At 36.0% G+C, this 21,159-nt stretch overlaps 1 protein-coding gene across 1 annotated transcript in view; it reads right to left on the reverse strand.

The window, feature by feature from the left end:
• The window catches only part of FAM227B (family with sequence similarity 227 member B), a 189,417-nt gene that overhangs the window by 167,506 nt on the left and 752 nt on the right, over window positions 1-21,159 (reverse strand). The window contains exons 2-5 of the mRNA XM_025998683.2: window positions 10,383-10,509; window positions 7,359-7,412; window positions 3,079-3,310; window positions 1,639-1,706 (exon numbers count right to left, since the gene is read on the reverse strand). Of these exons, the coding sequence (XP_025854468.2) occupies window positions 1,639-1,706; window positions 3,079-3,310; window positions 7,359-7,412; window positions 10,383-10,430 (402 nt within the window). The 5' untranslated portion in view covers window positions 10,431-10,509. The remainder of the gene's footprint in view (window positions 1-1,638; window positions 1,707-3,078; window positions 3,311-7,358; window positions 7,413-10,382; window positions 10,510-21,159) is intronic.

Below are 21,159 nucleotides of genomic sequence, written 5' to 3' on the forward strand. Positions count from 1 at the left end.
AGATTCTATATAACAAAAAACCCTCTTAAAAGGCAACAAAGACCCAGCAGTCTTTTCCATTGCTTCCAGAAGATCTGGCTCTGTTAGGTTTATGAAAAAATGCCACATGGGTCTCCAGCTGGAAAAAAGTATCCAAAATAAAAGGCAACAAAGTAATATAAATATGTATAATACATATTACTGAAAGGGATAATATTTTTAAAGTATAAACAGCTCTTAGAAATAAAAGAGCAGCCAAGAAAAAAAGGCCAAAGCTCATAAATAGGCAATTCACATTAACAGAAACACAAAGACTAAGGAAAACCTAAAGTATCAACTTCATTAGTAAAACATATGCAGTTGATAATATTTATGCCTATCAACTGTGCGAACATTAAAAAATACAGTATTAAATGGACAAGGAAATGAGTAAGAGATCAATCACAAACCCTATTGTTACAAATATAAATTGGTACTGCCTTTTTAGAGAACAATTTGGCAATACATATCAAAACACTTAGATTTTCACATTTCTTTTCCTATGTAGTTCCACTTCTAGAAATTTATCTTAAGAAAATAAGCATGGATATCCACAATCTTTAGTTTCAAATATGTTCAGAGCAGCTTTATAAGTAATAGCAATGAAAACTACCTAAATGTCTAACCAAAGGGTTATTACATTAGTTAACTTTTAAGATAGTGGAGAATATTTATTAATGAAAATTTCATAATACTTGTAATGAATTAGAAATATATTACTTAATCTGAATTTTTAAAATTATTTTTTAAAATAAAAGAAAAATGAGGGCGCCTGGATGGCTCAATGGCTGAGCATCTGCCTTTGGCTCAGCTTGTGGTCCTGGGGTCCTGGGATTGAATTCCTGCTTCTCCCTCTGCCTATGTCTCTGCCTTCCTCTCTGTGTCTCTCATGAATAAATAAATAAAACCTTAAAAAAAAAAGAAAAGAAAAATGAAAGCAAAAACTAGTGAGATACATGTGATTTATCTATAAATGATAGAATTAGGGTGTTTATCCTTTCTACTGATTATCTGTTGCCTCTAATTTTCTAAAATGACTGCTTCAGTCAGAATCAGGAAAAAACAAAGAAATTTTGAAATTTGAAAAATTAACATTAACTGGGGTGGATAGACTAATGGTGGCACTTAAAGTCTTTATAGCTTTAACATTATATAATTTTAGAATGTATTTTTTATAAGGACTAAGTTTCTAAAAGTAATTCAAAGTCTATTATAATTCTAATCAAACTCTCAAAGAGATTTTTTTCAAAAAAATTGACAAAGCAATTTTAAAGGTAATTAAAAAGAATTTAAAAAAATAAAAAGAATTGATAACTTTTTCTAAAGGAAGAGGATTGATACGGAACTTGCACTACCAAGTATAAGTTACTCTAAATTATTAACCAGAGGTTGGAATGTATGCATCAAATTAAATCTTCAAGTAACTTATAGTAATGTGAAAATGCCAACACTCTAATATCGAGTATTGAAGAGTAGGAGTCTACCTATTTTAAAAACACGTAGATAGATAGATCTATTTTATTATATAATAATAAAAGACTAACAGGAAAACTTTAAAAATGCTATCAGTGCTTATCTGTGAAATCTCCTCTTCAAGGAATATGAAAACAAATACCATACCATTATCTTCTTTCTCCTATGGTACTTCCTTAGAAATGCCTTGTATCTTTCCAATTTTCCTTTAGAACCTTTAAAAGAATGATATATATATCATATATAGTGTGTGTGTGTGTGTGTGTGTGTGTGTGTGTGTGTATATACACACATTATGTATACACACATTTTTCAAAGTGAAAAAATTTTAATGCTTTAAAGAACTTATACGTAAAAAAATCAAGGGGATCAACTAGCTATTTTGATAAGCATCATGCTAGACACACATACCCTTAGTTGAATGAATAAATACTGTATCTTCTGTTTCCTCTTTTTAGAAATGTCATGTTCCAACTACTGGTCTTTGATACTTACTCCTACATCTAAAGTTTTATCTCAATCCCTTCCCCATGAACAAGCCCATGTTTTTCAAATAGCTCAGCTACTTACGTTTGGTTGTTTCATGGTCATCTTAAATTCAATAAATTACAGTACTTTGGAGCAAGGTCTAATGAAAGATTATGGGGGATGACTTTGAAGTCAGGTAACCTAGACTTGAGCCCAAACTCAGATATTTATATATTGAGGACAACGAGTATATATTATTTTTTAAAAGTGCACACCTACTAGCTCATTCTTTATGTCTCCCTCCCTCTCTCTCTCTCTCTCTACATATAGCTTATATAATTTTAAAAATATTTTTAATTTAAAAATGATTAAACATTTAATAAGAAAATTTAAAATAAAACAGTAGTGAATTTAATAGCAGTATATTAAAACAAATTCTCAGAATTTGAAAAATCAAGGTCCAAAAAAGGATATTAAATATTTAAGTAATATAACTAATTAAATGTATTTAACATATAGAAAATACTTTATAAGTCAACTAATATTATCATTTTTAAGGCTTGTATTATGAGAAATTTGCCTATTACATAAATAATCATTAGTATCTAAAACTATTCTAGAAGTATTAATAAATACAACTAGATACGAAAAATGTTATATAAATACTGGAAAGAAGTGAAAATGATCATTACTGGTAGATATGCTTTTCCCTCAATGTGCAGGTTTTCACTACGAAATGCGAAACACTTCCTACAAGCTCACCTAGCTCATGGAGCTCAATTTACTTTGGATTTTAGTGTTTCTGTTCTTAGGTTCTGACCCTTGCTGACTTGTCTCTGGTACCAATACAGAGTTGATGCAACTCTGTTTCCTTGATACTCGGCCACCTCAGCTGCAGCTTAACAAAGTTCACAACTACTTTAGGCTTTGTTCTAACAACACACATTAAATCCACATGTTCATATTCAGCTAAAAATCTTTATTGAACTATGCTGAAATGAAGGAGTCTTAAAATAAAGTTTACGCTCTTAGATTATTTTATACCTTAGGATTTCATTTTTTATGACAGAGTCACACAGACACACAAATCTATTACTTTACTCATAAAAAAAGATTTACGTGTATCAAAAATTATGCTTCTCCATTCAAATATTTTAGAGGCATGACTCTTCAAAAGAATGGAACATTCCCCTAATCTTGACTCCATGGCCATGACTGCATCATGTATTCGAGGGACAGTTCCCCACAGATGTGTATAAATTGAAGTAAATGAACTATCTTCTTTTATTTTCTTCATGGTGTGTAACAATTTATCATAATCTTCAAAATGGATTTCCCTTGGCCAATAATCCTGCAAAAAATGTGAAAGAATATAACTTAAGTCATTTTTAGTGAATTTAAATAATAGAGTTCAAAATCAATGAGCTAAAATTGAGATTTAATTCCATAGCAATACCTTCTTTTATATTATTTAAGTATAACTGACACAATGATATATTAGTTTCAGGTATCCAACATATACAACACAGCATTATTTTTTACTAAATGCCAATTTTTTTCAAAAATTGTGAAACAATCACCAACTTTAGAAGTTTCAAATATTTCACAAAAAAACTTTCCTGAATCATTTGAAAATAAGTTGCTTACTGGACTATGCCCCATCATCCTTGAATATTTTAGTTATTTCCCAAAAACAAAAGCATTCTACTACATAATCAAAATATAACCATCAGAAATAGGAAATTGGCATTGATACACTGTGCCTATCTAATTCTCAGACTCTGATCAAGTCTTATCACTTGAACCAGTAATGCCCTTTTTATAGCAAAAGGATCTAATTCAGTATCTTCATATGTCTTTAGTCTCTTTCAGTCTAAAAATTCCCTAGTCTTTTCTTGACCTCCACAAGTTCACAATGAAAACTGAAATTCCAATTCCAAACATTCTAGTATTCTCTCTTTCCATATTACAATTACTATCTCAAACAGTGAAAATATTTAGTTGGCTTATCTTTAATACATATACTTATTTTAAGGTAACCAATCTCTCCTATCCACTGGGAGTCTTTTCTGTATAGATACCCTTTTCATACTGCTTCAACTCTTTTTAATACCGAAGGAATTGAAAAAGACTAAACAAGTACAACACTAGAGAGAAATACTGCAGAAGGGTGATACAAATTCCATGATGGCAAGGATTTTTCTCTGATATGCTCATTATTGTTTCTCCAGTATCCAGAACAATACCCGGGATCTGGTAGGTAGTAAATAAAATCATTAAATGAATGAATGAATGAATAGGAGAAGTACAAGAACTGATAGTAATATAACACTATTGGAACAGGAGATTGTTATAAAAATAGAATATAAAAATATTTTTATAAAAGTAAAAATAGAACAGTGATGGAGTAAAGGGGAAAGAAGGAGGAGGGAAAATGTGGGAATTGATCAAATAGATAAATGAGAAATGTTTGAAAGTAAAAAAAAGTATACAGAAGTATGCAGAACCATAATAAGAGGAAGAGGGGAAAGATAGGAGTAGAAAGCATAAAATATTATAAAAGAAAGATAAAAATGGTAAGAATCGGTTGAAATGATACAGTTTTAGATGATGTGAGAAAGGATAAATTATAAGATATGAGAAACTAACAGCTAACACGTAGGTTCCAGGTACTGGTTTAAGGCTAGCTAGTAGCAGAGCTGGGATCTGAGCATAGGCAATCTGACACCAGTTTACCAGTTTGTTTGTTTTTTAAGATTTTATTTATTTATTTGTGAGAGACACAGATTGAGAGAGAGAGAGAGAGAGAGAGAGAGAGAGAGAGAGAGAAGCAGAGACACAGGCAGAGGGAGAAGCAGGCTCCATGCAGGGAGCCTGACATGGGACTCAATCCCAGGTATCCAGGATCACACCCTGGGCTGATGGCGGCGCTAAACCGCTGGGCCACCTGGGCTGCCCCAGAGCCTCTGTTCTTAACCACTATACCACCATGCAGATGTATATCTTTCCTTTCACATTTTAGAGGGAAATTAAGATAGATAGGTTTTCCAGGAAGTCATAAGCAGTTTAGAATGTATTTTAATTTGTTTTGTTTTATTCATTTGTTTATCATATGCCTCATTTCTTAAAAAAATGACAGCTCGATGAAGGTGGGGATCTTTGCCTGTTTTTATTCACTGGTATATTCTAATTATTGATGTGGTTAGCATGTAATAGGTACTCAAAAATATTTCTTGAATAAATTTGAGGAAGTTATTATTTCTTTTGTAACAATGCCTCTAGACAAAAGTTTTATTCAGCAAACAAAAAATTAAATATCCAGTCATTTTATTCCTGGATATTTTGAAATAACCAATAGCTTGGCAATGCATAGACATAGTCATACCTTAAAACAAGTAACTACAGAATATAAGCATTTGGTTAGGAAATCCAGACAATAAGAAACATTTTACAGATAAACTCATTTATGAGAAAATGGTACAAATGGATATATGTTGTTTTGTCAAATGACATCTGATAAAAACTGAAGGCTGACAATATAAACATATACAAGGATAGTGTTTCTTACATATCATTAATAAGATCATATGCTTTGATTTTGATTTTATTCTATCTTTAGTGAAGGGCTGGCATAAACCTATGATCTTAATTTGATTAGCATTATTATTATTTTTTTAAAGTGGCGGCTCACTTATATGGTGCTTTTACACTTTTCTTTTTTTTAATCTTTAATTTATTTATGATGGTCACACACAGAGAGAGAGGCAGAGAGAGAAGCAGGCTCCATGCACCGGGAGCCCGACATGGGATTCGATCCCGGGTCTCCAGGATCGTGCCCTGGACCAAAGGCAGGTGCTAAACCTCTGTGCCACCCAGGGATCCCGATTAGCATTATTTTTAAGTAGAGTGTGTATGCATTTTCCAATTCAAATAATTAGAAATTTTCATCTGAAATCATAGATCCTTAAACATGTATGATGGTATAGCCCAAATGTCTCCATAATTATTTGCTGAATTTGCCTTAATTTTGACTATATAATCCTTTTCCCTTGGCATTAAAAGACCTCAAACATTGTGATTAGGTTACAGCACATTTCCAACATTATTTAAATCAAAGTAATTGCAAAAAGCTTGTACTAATAATAGTTTAAAACACTAGGCTCTTCCACAGTCATTGAAATACACTCTTATAAACTAGGAATATTTTCGTTTTCTATTTGCTCCTAAAGGGTACTCAGTGCTTTTCTAAAACATTAAAAAAATAAAAATAGATATTTTTGAAATTCTCTTCAAAATAGTTTAGTCATAGCAAATTGTTTATATATAAGTACAAATAGGTGCAAATAATTTAAAGTCCAGTCTTCTCAAAGTATGTACACATCTCATAAAAAAAGCCTCCTTTTCTTTCTGTTTTCCACACTAACATCCTTATTCTAGTCCTTGACACTCTTCAATGCAAAACAAACCTGATCTTTAGACTCACAAGTGTATAGACCCAAGGGAAAACTTATAGTAAGTCCAATAATGGCAGAAGTCAGTATTTACACATAACAATGGAAACTGGAGCTTTCAAAATGAAAACACATTTTGAATATTTCACTCTGATTCAATAATCAAGGAAACTCGACACATCTGCAAATTACCTGTGCATCTAAGCTGTGGTACATGGATAAATGAAGTAAGTACTCATAATCAGATACTCTTTAAGGTGTAAATATTTAAGACAAACATATTAGCAAAATTATATAAAAATATTTGTATAATTCTTCTGATAGGATATAGAACTAGAATTCTCAAACTCAAAAAGTGAACGGAATACTGACAAGAGGGAAACGCTAGAACAGAGTCTACTGAAAGGAGATAAATATTTATAAGTATTTCCCCCACTGAAATGAAGTTTTTTGAATTTCTATTCTTAAAGTCTTTCCTAAGCCTTCCACATCTCCATAGCTGATTTATTTTATTTTGTTATTTTTATTTTATTTATTATTTTTTGAGAGGGGGAGGAAGAGAGAGGCAGAGGGAGAGGTAGAAGGAGAATCCCAAGCAGGCTCCATGCTGGAAGGGATCCATCTTACAACCCTAGATCCAGACCTGAGCCAAAATCAAGAGTCAGATGCTGGGGCACCTGGGTGGCTCAGCGGTTGAGCATCCACCTTTGTTTGGCTCAGGTTGTGATCCTAGGGTCCTGGGATCGAGTTCCACATTAGGCTCCCTGCAGGGAGCCTGCTTCTCCTTCTGCCTATGTCTCTGCCTCTCTCTGTGTCTCTAATGAATAAATAAATAAAATCTTTTAAAAAAAAGAGTCAGATGCTTAACTGATTGAGCCACCCAGGCACCCCTCCACAACTTATATTTTAAAAGATGCTTTGGCACATAAAATAGATGTTTTTACTCACCCAATTTTGAAACTTTAAGAATTCTTCAATATTCCTTGGAGGTTGTTGCATTTTCTAACGAAGTAAAATCAATATTGCTAATTAACATCAATTCAGACTGGTTATGATATTTACACATAATTTACTTAAGTAGATGATATTGGACTTAAGTTGTAATTTTCAGAGCCATAAGACATTGTAAAATATTCACTTTTACATTGTAAAGTTCCTGCACCTTAGAAAGGAACAGAGATCAATGTTTAAATCCCAAGCATCCAAACCAAATTCTGTGAAAGGCTTCCCTGTTATATATTGCTCCTAGAAAAAAACTCTACATGAGTCCTGTTGAATATCCTCATTTCAAATTCCTATGAGAGTTCTGAGATATTTTGGGCTATCTTGGATGGTGTCTACAATAAATCCAAAGCCAAAAAAATAGTAACTTGCCCCTCTTGCTGATGATGTATTTAAAAGGCCACACCAGTGACATGGTGAAAATAATTTAAATATTCGATATCACAGTGTAATAAGTAATAATCGCATTTTTATTAGTTTCCTCATAAGTTGAAAACATTTTCTTTCATTAGACAAATTAATTTTAATCAAGACCACATTTTGTTCTTTCTTGCCTTAGAGACTGTATACACATTCTTTCTTCTGCTTGGAAGGCTCCCTGTTCCAAACTCCCTCCAATCCTTTCTTGGTCTATTTAACTTTATTTTTTAAAAAGATTTTATTTATTTATTCATGAAAGACATCGAGAGAGAGGCAGAGACACAGGCAGAGGGAGAAGCAGGCTCTATGCAGGAAGCCCGATGTGGGACTCGATTCCAGCATTCCAGGATCACGTCCTGAGCCAAAGGCAGACAGACGCTCAACCGCGGAGCCAGCCAGGCATCCCTAACTCTTATTTTAAATATCAAATTAAAAGTCACTTTTTCTAGGAAGCCTTCCTTGTTCCCCCCAAATAATTATCTATGGTAACACACAGCTGATTCATATCTATATGAGGAGAGAAACTATGGTATGATCACCATTGAACTGTCAAAATTTCATACAGTGACTGGCTCTGGGTGAGTGCATAATAAGTACTTGCAATGTGTATAAATTAATGAATGAATGAGTAGAGAAATGTCAGAGAAATGTGTAATTATTTAGAATAATAAGACCATTTCTAGAGAGTGAAAAACCAGTGAGAAGGCAAAAATAAGAGGAATTCAGAATATCCTAATAATCTGATGATGATCTGTCCAAAAAGATTGTAATATAATTTACTAAAACACATTTTTCACATCAATATGTAAAATGATTAAGATTATAAAATCACCATATTTTTGTAAAAATAGCTACACATTTGAGGTTGAAGAGAATATTTCATTCTCTAATATTGTTTAAAATATATGATAAAGGGTGCCTGCATGGCTCAGTGGTTGGAGTGTCTGCCTTTGGCTCAGGGCGTGATCCCTGGGTCCTGGGATCAAGTCCCGCATCAGGCTCCCCACAGGAATCCTGCTTCTCCCTCGGCCTATGTCTCTGTCTCTCTCTGTGTCTCTCATGAATAAATAAAATCTTTAAAAAATTAAAAAAATATATGATAAATATAAAGCAAATATATAACAGTTAATAACAAAAGGTATATATGCCTATCATTATAAAAATCAGTTTTCAGAAGCAAAACTACATAGATCTGTCAAAAAATTTAATGGAAAACATGGGATTCCAGACTGACAAGGATAAGAAATAAGAGATGGTGTGCAGAGAATGCTTAGAGGCAAAAAAAAATGTTCAGGATACAATATCTTCAGAGATAGTGAGTGTAGTAGTTTTGCTAGAAGAAAGCTATCAGTATATTTTGAAATGCATGGAACATAAAGAAGCTGATTAAAACAATCTAAAAGTTGGCTTTTTTTACTTGTAATGGTGACCAACCACTTCTAGTACAAAGCACTAAAAATAATACCCACATTTCTTTTTTAAAAATTCTTTTTCTGAGTACAGTTGACACACATTAGTTTCAGGTGTAAAACATAGTAATTTGACAGCTCTATAGTTTACGCTCTGCTCACCACAAGTGTAGCTTCCACCTCTCCCCATACAACACTATCACAATATCACTGACTATATTCTCTATGCTGTACCTTTTATTTCTATGGCTATTCATTCCACAACTGGAAGCCTCTATTTTCTATTCTTCTTTACCCATTTTGAATATCCCCCTAATTCTGGCAACCATCAGTTTGTTCTCTGTTTTTATAGTTCTGGTTCTGGTTTTGTTTATTCATTTGTTTTGCTTTTTAGATTCCACATATAAGTGAAATTATATGGTATTTGTCTTTCTCTGACTTATTTCACTTAGTATAATACTCTCTAGGACCATCCATGTTGCTGCAAATGGAAATATCTCATCCTTTTCATGGCTATGTAATATTCCACTGTGTGTGTGTGTGTGTGTGTGTGTGTGTGTGTGTGTGAGAGAGAGAGAGAGAGAGAGAGACAGAGAGAGACAGAGAGAGACAGATCTTCTTTATGCATTAAAATAACACCCACATTTGAATTAAAGGAAATTAGAATAATGTATTAAGGAAGTGAAACTTACATGAGAAAGTTCCAGCTAACTCCAATATAAAATTCCAAAGTTCTCTAAGGCTAATGTTCAAAGAAGACAGGCATAAGTTAAATGGACTTCTGCTCTCAGTAGAATGCAGAAAGATTCAAAACACCTATACTTCCATGGTAACAACAAAAGAAACCCAGACAAAATAAAAATCTTCCTTTTTTATGAGGTTGGTGAAAAGTGGTGGGTGCTAGTAAGCAGCACTGGCTATGTCATTTTTTGCCAACGTAGAGACCCTTGTTCAAAAATAAAGAATTTTAAGATGATAACATGAGACCATAAAACCAAGTGTAGGGTCCATTTAATCACAAGGCCCTGTGTAACTGCAAGCCTGTGAAGCTTCCCTACCTGGCAGCCTTAATGACCAGAAATCCATAAAGAAATATTCTCTTTTTAAGTGAGCATCAAGCTGTGGCAGCTAGCTTCCTTACCCAGCAGTGAGCTCTGACCATCCACTGAGGAAAGAGTTGGCCTGCCATGGTGCAGTGACTTTGCAGAGATGAAGAAAAATCAGCTGGATCTTAGCCGTTGACATGAGCTGGAGGAACAAACTGGAGTCTGAAAGACACCCAAATACAAAAACAAATGACTCAAACAGTCCCTTCCCAGACTCCTATGCCTCACTTCTGAGTTTTGTCTAAAAAGCAGCAGTAAAGGAGGGGCTGGAAAGGTAGAGAACTTATATAGGCCAACAAGATCCTATGGTACTTGGGTTCCAGGGCCCTGACAAAGCTGACTCAGAGGGTGAAAAAAAATCGTAAAAAAAACCTTCAGTCCCAGCTTCTCCCAATTCATTATTGACAAGATCTGAGTTGGCTATGATGAAGGCAGTTGGAAGTTGTGTTATCACAGGTGAACTCAATCCAATTAAAGCTGAAGCCAACCCTAAAGTTCAATTCCAGTAGGAGGAATAAAAAGATCAGTATCTCACTTTGATTGCCCAGGAGAGTAATAGGCTTGTGCTCTTTGAAGACTAAGCAACACTAAGTTACACTTCATCCTCTACAATTTTTTTCACATAATGTCTAATCCACAATAAAACAATTACAGAGGAATTCAGAATATCCTAATAATCTGATGATGATCTGTCCAAAAAGATTGTAATATAATTTACTAAAACACATTTTTCACATCAATATGTAAAATGATTAAGATTATAAAATCACCATATTTTTGTAAAAATAGCTACACATTTGAGGTTGAAGAGAATATTTCATTCTCTAATATTGTTTAAAATATATGATAAAGGGTGCCTGCATGGCTCAGTGGTTGGAGTGTCTGCCTTTGGCTCAGGGCGTGAAAAAGGAAGGAAAACCTGAATTACAAGGTGTATAAACAAGAAGTAAAATGGGACTCATAGTCAAGGCAAAGCACAGTCACTACAAACTAATTCACTGAGAACCCAGTTGTAAGCAGAAGTCAAGGACTTTAAAGCATCTATTATAAACATGTTAAAAATTTTACAATATAGGTTAGATTGTGGTGCATGAAGAGATGGAGTATTTCAAGAGAAATAGAAATTCTAAAAAAGAAACAAACGGAAATTCCTGAACCATGCACATAATAACCATAAGAAACTGTTGTGTCAACATTAATATTAGATAAGATAGACTTCAAGACAAGAAGTATTACTAGGCATAAATAAGGTTATTTCATATTGATAGGAGGTCAATTCATTAAGACATACCAGCGCTAAATGTGTTTGCATCTAAATAAAAGAGTTTCAAAATACACATGGTAGAAATGTATAAACTTAAAGGCAATATAGGCAAAAACCACAATTACAGTTACAGATCTTAACACACCTCTCTGAGTAATTGATGAATCAAATATGTACCATACACACAAATTAGTAAGGAGATAAAAGATTTGAACAACATTTAAGTGAAGCAACTTAATTGACATTTACAGAACTATACTTACAAGTACAGAATACACACTCTTTTAAAGTAAGGGAACATAGTGCATTCACTGAGATGGACCTATGCTATACCATAAAACAACTCTCGAAAGCTACAAATAACTGAAATTATTCAGGGTATGTTCTCTGACAACAAGAGCAGTAAAAGAGAAAACAGCAACAAAAAGACATCTAGAAAAATCATAAATATTAAATGATCCATTTCTACATAAAATGCGGTTCACTGAAAAAATAACAGGGAAAATTGGAAAAAAGTTCTAACCAAATGATAATGAAAGATAATGAAAACACAACATATCAAAACTTGTGGGATGCAGCTAAAGCTATGCTTAGGAGAAAACAAAGTGCTTAGGAAGCTAAAGCAATGAATTAAAAAAGAAATAGAAAAAGGATAAAAAAAGGTATAAGCAGAAATAAATGAAATAAAAATATGAAAACATAAATCCACAAACTAAAAATTGGTCTTTTAAAAGATGAGAAAATCAATAAAGTCCTGGTAGAAATGAATCTTAAAATTTAAAGGAAAATAGGGGCTCCTGGGTGGCTCAGTTGGTTAACCATCTGCCTTGAGCTCAGGCCATGATCTCAGGGTCCTGGGTTTGAGCCTGCTTCCTGCTTAGCAGGGGGACCTGCTTGTCCCTCTCCCTCTGCCCTTTCCCCCTGCTTGTGTACTCTCTCTCCCTCTCAAATAAATAAATAACATCTTTTTAAAAGATGAAAATATATCTAGAGGAAAAATCATCTGCTAGATTAACTGATATATATTTTTAAAATTTTAAAAATTAAAAAAATTTTAAAGAGTTTATTTATTCATGAAAGACACAGAAAGAGAGGCTGAGACATAGGCAGAGGGAGAAGCAGGCTCCCTGTGGGGAACCTGATGCAGGACTTGATCCCAGGACCTGAGCTGAACACTCAAGCACTGATCCACCCAGGTATCCCTAAAAAATATTTTTTATCGAATTATTTGATTATAATACTTTATTACTGGCAGAATGTTTGAGGACAGATTAAGTACATAAAAATATGGCTATTATTAAGACAAAAGAAAGTAAATGGTTGTAGTAAAAGTTAATATGATCATATCTGGCTCGGGGCTGAATGATATTTACAAAAGTTGATTTAAACAAAAATTAGGATAACTCTATATTAGAGATGAGGGGAAAGAAGAACGCATGGGGTTAGAAAGAGAAGGAATGTTCGTTCATATACCCGAGGACGGTGTTATAAAAGAGTTTTATCATTGGCTTCTGTATGATAAAGTCAATGGATAATGTTTGAAATTGTAAATCAGGGATCCCTGAGTGGCGCAGCGGTTTGGCGCCTGCCTTTGGCCCAGGGCGCGATCCTGGAGACCCGGAATCGAATCCCACGTCAGGCTCCCGGTGCATGGAGCCTGCTTCTCCCTCTGCCTGTGTCTCTGCCTCTCTCTCTCCTTCTCTCTGTGTGTGTGACTATCATAAATAAATAAAAATTTAAAAAAAAATGAAATTGTAAATAAAAAAGTTGCAATATAAGTATATTTTGAGAGCACTGGGCACCAGGACACAGCCCAGGATCCGGCCTCCCCGTGGGACAGGCAGAGGCCGGGAGGGCCCAGGACAGCAAGGACGCTCCTGCGCAGAGCTGAGCAGATCAGTGGCCCCGCCCCGGAGCCTCCAGACCCTGCAGACGGAGAGCCCCGGAGTTACTGCGGGAGCTGACTCCAGGGCTCCAGAGCTGGCCCGGCCACTGCGGTTGTTCCTCCTGGGGCCTCATGGGGTAAACAACCCCCACTGAGCCCTGCACCAGGCAGGGGCAGAGCAGCTCCCCAAGTGCTAACACCTGAAAATCAGCGCAGCAGGCCCCTCCCCCAGAAGACCAACTAGACGGACAAGTTCCAGGGGAAGTCAAGGGACTTGAAGTATACAGAATCAGAAGATACATCCCTGTGTTTTTTTGTTTTGTTTTGTTTTCTTTTTGTTTTTTTGTTTGTTTGTTTGTTTGTTTTTTTTTTGCTTTTTGATTTCTGTTTGCTTCCCCCACCCTTTTTTCCTTTCTTTTTCTTTCTCTATTTCTTCTCTTTTTTCTTTTTTCTTCCTTTTTTCTTTTTTCTTTTTCTCTTTTCTTTCCTTCTTTCTCTCCTCTCTTTTTCTCCTTTTCCCAATACAACTTGCTTTTGGCCACTCTGCACTGAGCAAAATGACTAGAAGGAAAACCTCACCTCAAAAGAAAGAATAAGAAACAGTCCTCTCTCCCACAGAGTTACAAAATCTGGATTACAATTCAATGTCAGAAAGCCAATTCAGAAGCACTATTATACAGCTACTGGTGGCTCTAGAAAAAAGCATAAAGGACTCAAGAGACTTCATGACTGCAGAATTTGGATCCAATCAAGCAGAAATTAAAAATCAATTGAATGAGATGCAATCCAAACTAGAAGTCCTAACGATGAGGGTTACCGAGGTGGAAGAACGAGTGAGTGACATAGAAGACAAGTTGATGGCAAAGAGGGAAACTGAGGAAAAAAGAGACAGACAATTAAAAGACCATGAAGACAGATTAAAGGAAATAAACGACAACCTGAGGAAGAAAAACCTACATTTAATTGGGGTTCCTGAGGGCACCAAAAGGGCCAGAGGGCCAGAGTATGTATTTGAACAAATCCTAGCTGAAAACTTTCCTAATCTGGGAAGGGAAACAGGCATTCAGATCCAAGAAATAGAGAGATCCCCCCCTAAAATCAATAAAAACCGTTCAGCACCTCGACATTTAATAGTGAAGCTTGCAAATTCCAAAGATAAAGAGAAGATCCTTAGAGCAGCAAGAGACAAGAAATCCCTGACTTTTATGGGGAGGAATATTAGGGTAACAGCAGACCTCTCCACAGAGACCTGGCAGGCCAGAAAGGGCTGGCAGGATATATTCAGGGTCCTAAATGAGAAGAACATGCAACCAAGAATACTTTATCCAGCAAGGCTCTCATTTAAAATGGAAGGAGAAATAAAGAGCTTCCAAGACAGGCAGAAACTGAAAGAATATGTGACCTCCAAACCAGCTCTGCAAGAAATTTTAAGGGGAACTCTTAAAATTCCCCTTTAAGAAGAAGTTCAGTGGAACAATCCACAAAAACAAGGACTGAATAGATATCATGATGACACTAAACTCATATCTTTCAAGAGTAACTCTGAACGTGAACGGGCTTAATGACCCCATCAAAAGGCGCAGGGTTTCAGACTGGATAAAAAAGCAGGACCCATCTATTGGCTGTCTACAAGAGACTCATTTTAGACAGAAGGACACCTACAGCCTGAAATTAAAAGGTTAGAGAACCATTTACCATTCAAATGGTCCTCAAAAGAAAGCAGGGGTTGCCATCCTTATATCAGATAAACTAAAATTTACCCCGAAGACTGCAGTGAGAGATGAAGAGGGACACTATATCATACTTAAAGGATCTATCCAACAAGAGGACTTAAAAATCCTCAATATATATGCCCCGAATGTGGGAGCTGCCAAATATTTAAGCCAATTAATAACCAAAGTGAAGAAATACTTAGATAATAATACACTTATACTTGGTGACTTCAATCTAGCTCTTTCTACCCTCGATAGGTCTTCTAAGCACAATATCTCCAAAGAAACGAGAGCTTTAAATGATACACTGGACCAGATGGATTTCACAGATATCTACAGAATTTTACATCCAAACTCAACTGAATACACATTCTTCTCAAGTGCACATGGAACTTTCACCAGAATAGACCACATACTGGGTCACAAATTGGGTCTGAACCAATACCAAAAGATTGGGATTGTCCCCTGAATATTCTCAGACCATAATGCCTTGAAATTAGAACTAAATCACAACAAGAATTTTGGAAGGACCTCAAACACGTGGAGGTTAAGGACCATCCTGCTAAAAGATGAAAGGGTCAACCAGGAAATTAAGGAAGAATTAAAAAGATTCATGGAAACTAATGAGAATGAAGATACAACGTTCAAAATCTTTGGGATGCAGCAAAAGCAGTCCTAAGGGGGAAATACATCGCAATACAAGCATCTATTCAAAAACTGGAAAGAACTCAAATACAAAAGCTAACCTTACACCTAGAGGAGGTAGAGAAAAAACAGCAAATAGATCCTACACCCAGCAGAAGAAGAGAGTTAATAAAAATTCGAGCAGAACTCAACGAAATCTAGACTAGAAGAACTGTGGAACAGATCAACAAAACCAGGAGTTGGTTCATTGAAAGAATTAATAAGATAGATAAACCATTAGCCAGCCTTATTAAAAAGAAGAGAGAGAAGACTCAAATTAATAAAATCATGAATGAGAAAGGAGAGATCACTACCAACACCAAGGAAATACAAACGATTTTAAAAACATATTATGAACAGCTATATGCCAATAAATTAGGCAATCTAGAAGAAATGGACGCATTCCTGGAAAGCCACAAACTACCAAAACTGGAACAGGAAGAAAAGAACAGGCCAATAACCAGGGAGTAAATTGAAGCAGTCATCAAAAACCTCCCAAGACACAAGAGTCCAGGGCCAGATGGCTTCCCAGGGGAATTCTATCAAACGTTTAAAGAAATCATACCTATTCTACTAAAGCTGTTTGGAAAGATAGAAAGAGATGGAGTACTTCCAAATTCATTCTATGAGGCCAGCATCACCTTAATGCCAAAACCAGACAAAGACCCCACCAAAAAGGAGAATTACAGACCAATATCCCTGATGAACATAGATGCAAAAATTCTCAACAAGATACTAGCCAATAAGATCCAATAATACATTAAGAAAATTATTCACCATGACCAAGTAGGATTTATTCCCGGGACACAAGGCTGGTTCAACACTCGTAAAACAATGAATGTGATTCATCATATCAGCAAGAGAAAAACCAAGAACCATATGATCCTCTCATTAGATGCAGAGAAAGCATTTGACAAAATACAGCATCCATTCCTGATCAAAACTCTTCAGAGTGTTGGGATAGAGCGAACATTCCTCGACATCTTAAAAGCCACCTACGAAAAGCTCACAGCAAATATCATTCTCAATGGGGAAGCACTGGGAGCCTTTCCCCTAAGATCAGGAACAAGACAGGGATGTCCACTCTCACCACTGCTATTCAACGTAGTACTGGAAGTCCTCGCCTCAGCAATCAGACAACAAAAAGACATTAAAGGCATTCAAATTGGCAAAGAAGAAGTCAAACTCTCCCTCTTCACCGATGACAGGATACTCTACATAGAAAACCCAAAAGCCTCCACCCCAACATTGCTAGAATTCATACAGCAAGTTGGTAGCGTGGCAGGATACAAAATCAATGCCCAGATTCAATGGCATTTCTATACACTAACAATGAGACTGAAGAAAGAGAAATTAAGGAGTCAATCCCATTTACAATTGCACCCAAAAGCATAAGATACCTAGGAATAAACCTAACCAAAGAGGTAAAGGATCTATACCCTAAAAAGTATAGAACACTTCTGAAAGAAATTGAGGAAGACACAAAGAGATGGAAAAATATTCCATGCTCATGGATTGGCAGAATTAATATTGTGAAAATGTCAATGGTACCCAGGGCATTTTACACATTTAATGCAATCCCTATCAAAATACCATGGACTTTCTTCAGAGAGTTGGAACAAATTATTTTAAGATTTGTGTGGAATCAGAAAAGACCCTGAATAGCCAGGGGAATTTTAAAAAAGAAAATCATAGCTGGGGGCATCACAATGCCAGATTTCAGGTTGTACTACAAAGCTGTGGTCATCAAGACAGTGTGGTACTGGCACAAAAACAGACACATAGATCAATGGAACAGAATAGAGAACCCAGAAGTGGACCCTGAACTTATGGTCAACTAATATTCGATAAAGGAGGAAAGACTATCCACTGGAAGAAAGACAGTCTCTTCAATAAATGGTGCTCGGAAAATTGGACATCCACATGCAGAAGAATGAAACTGGACCACTCTCTTTCGCCATATAGAAAGATAAACTCAAAATGGATGAAAGATCTAAATATGAGACTAGAGTCCATCAAAATCCTAGAGGAGAACACAGGCAACACCCTTTTTGAACTCAGCCACAGTAACTTCTTGCAAGATACATCCACGAAGGCAAAAGAAACAAAAGCAAAAATGAACTATTGGGACTTCATCCAGATAAGAAGCTTTTGCACAGCAAAGGATACAGTCAACAAAACTAAAAGACAACATAGAGAATGGGACAGGATATTTGCAAATGACATATCAGATAGAGGGCTAGTTTCCAAAATCTATAAAGAACTTATTAAACTCAACACCAAAGAAAGAAACAATCCAATCATGAAATGGGCAAAAGACATGAAGAGAAATCTCACAGAGGAAGACATGGACATGGCCAACATGCACATGAGAAAATGCTCTGCATCACCTACCATCAGGGAAATACAAATCAAAACCACAATGAAATACCACCTCACACCAGTGAGAATGGGGAAAATTAACAAGGCAGGAAACCACAAATGTTGGAGAGGATGCGGAGAAAAGGGAACCCTCTTACACTGTTGGTGGGAATGTGAACTGGTGCAGCCACTCTGGAAAACTGTGTGGAGGTTCCTCCAAGAGTTAAAAATAGACCTGCCCTACGATCCAGCAATTGCACTGCTGGGATTTACCCCAAAGATACAGATACAATCAAATGCCGGGACACCTGCACCCCGATGTTTATAGCAGCAATGTCTGCAATAGTCAAACTGTGGAAGGAACCTCGGTGTCCACCTAAAGATGAATGGATAAAGGAGATGTGGTCTATGTATACAATGGAATATTACTCAGCAATTAGAAACGACAAATACCCACCATTTGCTTCAACGTGAATGGAACTGGAGGGTATTATGCTGAATGAAGTATGTCAATTGGAGAAGGACAGTGTATGTTCTCATTCATTTGGGGAATATAAATAATAGTGAAAGGAAATAGAAGGGAAGGGAGAAGAAATGTGTGGGAAATATCAGAAAGGGAGACAGAACATAAAGACTCCTAACTCTGGGAAACGAACTAGGGGTGGTGGAAGGGGAGGAGGGCGGGGGGTGGGGTGAATGGGTGACGGGCACTGAGGGGGGCACTTGACGGGATGAGCACTGGGTGTTTTTCTGTATGTTGGTAAATTGAACACTGATGAAAAATAAATTTATTATTAAAAAAATAAGTATATTTTGACATATGCAATAAATAACAGAAATAACAGAAAAAATACTGAAAAGACTTGAAAGAATTCTCCTTTTGAAAGAAGAACTGAAAATAGAATGGACGAACTGGGGACTGTGGGATTTTGATGAAAAACCTAGAATAGGGTAAACTGTTAGTGTTTACTAATATGTATGTTCCTCTACACTTCCCAGGCTTGCTTGCAGTTAAAGTGGGGGCCTTTGGAATGTGGGCAAAGTGATAATATGCCACTTTCAGGGGTGACCTCTAAAACCTTCTGTGTGATTCACCATGCTTTCTTTTTTGTTGATAAGCTGTGTACCCAAGTCTTAAGAGATAGTAGAACCACTAAAATGTAAAAACAGAAACAAAAACAAAAAAGAAACCCAAAATCCAAAAAACAAACAACCTGCATCCTTAAATCTCATGTTTCATCTGACTAGTAACATCCTCAATGGATTTCCTGTGAGGAATAAAAGTTTATTGTATTAAACCACTGAAATGTTGGGGTTTTCTGTGACAGTACTTAATTCATTATGGTGTTTTATTAAAAATGGCCACAAATTCCTTGATGTCTGATTACCCGGCTGCCATACTCTAAGAAAGTTCAGGCCACATGGAGAGGCTACACATATGATCTCTGCTAGCATTCACAGACTTCCAAGCTGAGTTATCAGAGAAAAGCTGTCCCTCTGTGCCCTGCTGAACACACAATTCATGAACACAACAAAAATTTGTTTTAAGCCATATTTTGGAGCAATTTTTTACATGGTAGTAACAGTAAGCCAATACTCATACACCTCAATTGATAAATAGCATCATTTGCTTTTGTCATCTGTGCACCAGAACTAAAGCAGTTAAAAAAGGAATGGGTGTAAATTACTTATTCCTAGCTTGGAGACTTTGCTATTGCTAGTTTATAATCTTTCTCAGCTCATCTTCCTTCATAAAGCTGTGGCTTTCAAACTTTTTAAGGATAAATACACAATAAGAAATACATTTTATAAACATGACCTAGTGCGCAAGGATGTGCACATGTACACGCACACACACACACACACAGATCTTCCTTGACTTATGATGGGGTTATGTTTCCATATACCCATCCTAAATTGAAAATGCATATAATACACCTAACCTACTGAATTAGCTTAGCCTAATCTGCCTTACATGTGCTCAGATAACTCATGTTAGCTTACAGCTGGGCCAAACCATCTAACACAAAGCCCATTTCATAATCATGTAATAAATGTTAAATACCTCATGTAATTGAATACTGAAAGTGATACACAGAATGGTTGTATGGGTACAAAATAGATATAAGTGTATTGGTTGTTTACTCTTGTGATGGCCTGGTTGACCTGGCTTCTCCATTATCACAAGGGAGTTTCATAGGGGCAGCTGGGTGGCTCAGTGGTTGTGTCTGCCTTTAGCTCAAGTCGTGATCATGATGGGGTCCTGGGATCGAATTCCGCATAGGGCTCCCTGCAGGGAACCTGCCTCTCTGTATCTCTCATGAATAAATAAATAAAATCTTTTAAAAAAAACCACCCACACACACCCACAAAACCGAGTTCCATAGCATGTATCATTAGTTCAGGAAAATACCAAGTCAAAACTCAAAAGTATGGTTTCAACAGAATGCATAGTGATTCCACATAAAGTCAAAAAATCCTAAACCAAACCAACGTTTAAGTGATGGATTGTCTGTAATTCAAAACTCCACGAGGTAAAACTTAACTTTACCAAGTGCCATGCACTGACATTTTCACACTATACTAATTCATTTTTAAAAATGCGTAGTTTTGGAGAACTTGGGGCACTGGCTGGATCAGAGGGTGGAGCCTGTGACTCTTGATCTCAAGGTTGTGTGTTCAAGTCCCATATTGGACCTAGAGCTTACTTTAAAAAATTAACAAAATTCAAAAAAAAAAATTGTGTAGTTTTGACTCAATATAGTTCCTTGCTTACAAATGACACTCCTACCAATGGGTCCCACACAGTCCCTTTGAGAAGCGGTGCTCTGAACCGTAATCATCCTCCAAGACCTCACTCAAGTCCAACCACTAAGCTTCCATCGACCACTCCATTCTGAGCTCTT

The sequence above is a fragment of the Vulpes vulpes genome, chromosome 15 (assembly GCF_048418805.1).
Source record: "Vulpes vulpes isolate BD-2025 chromosome 15, VulVul3, whole genome shotgun sequence".
NCBI lineage: Eukaryota > Metazoa > Chordata > Mammalia > Carnivora > Canidae > Vulpes > Vulpes vulpes.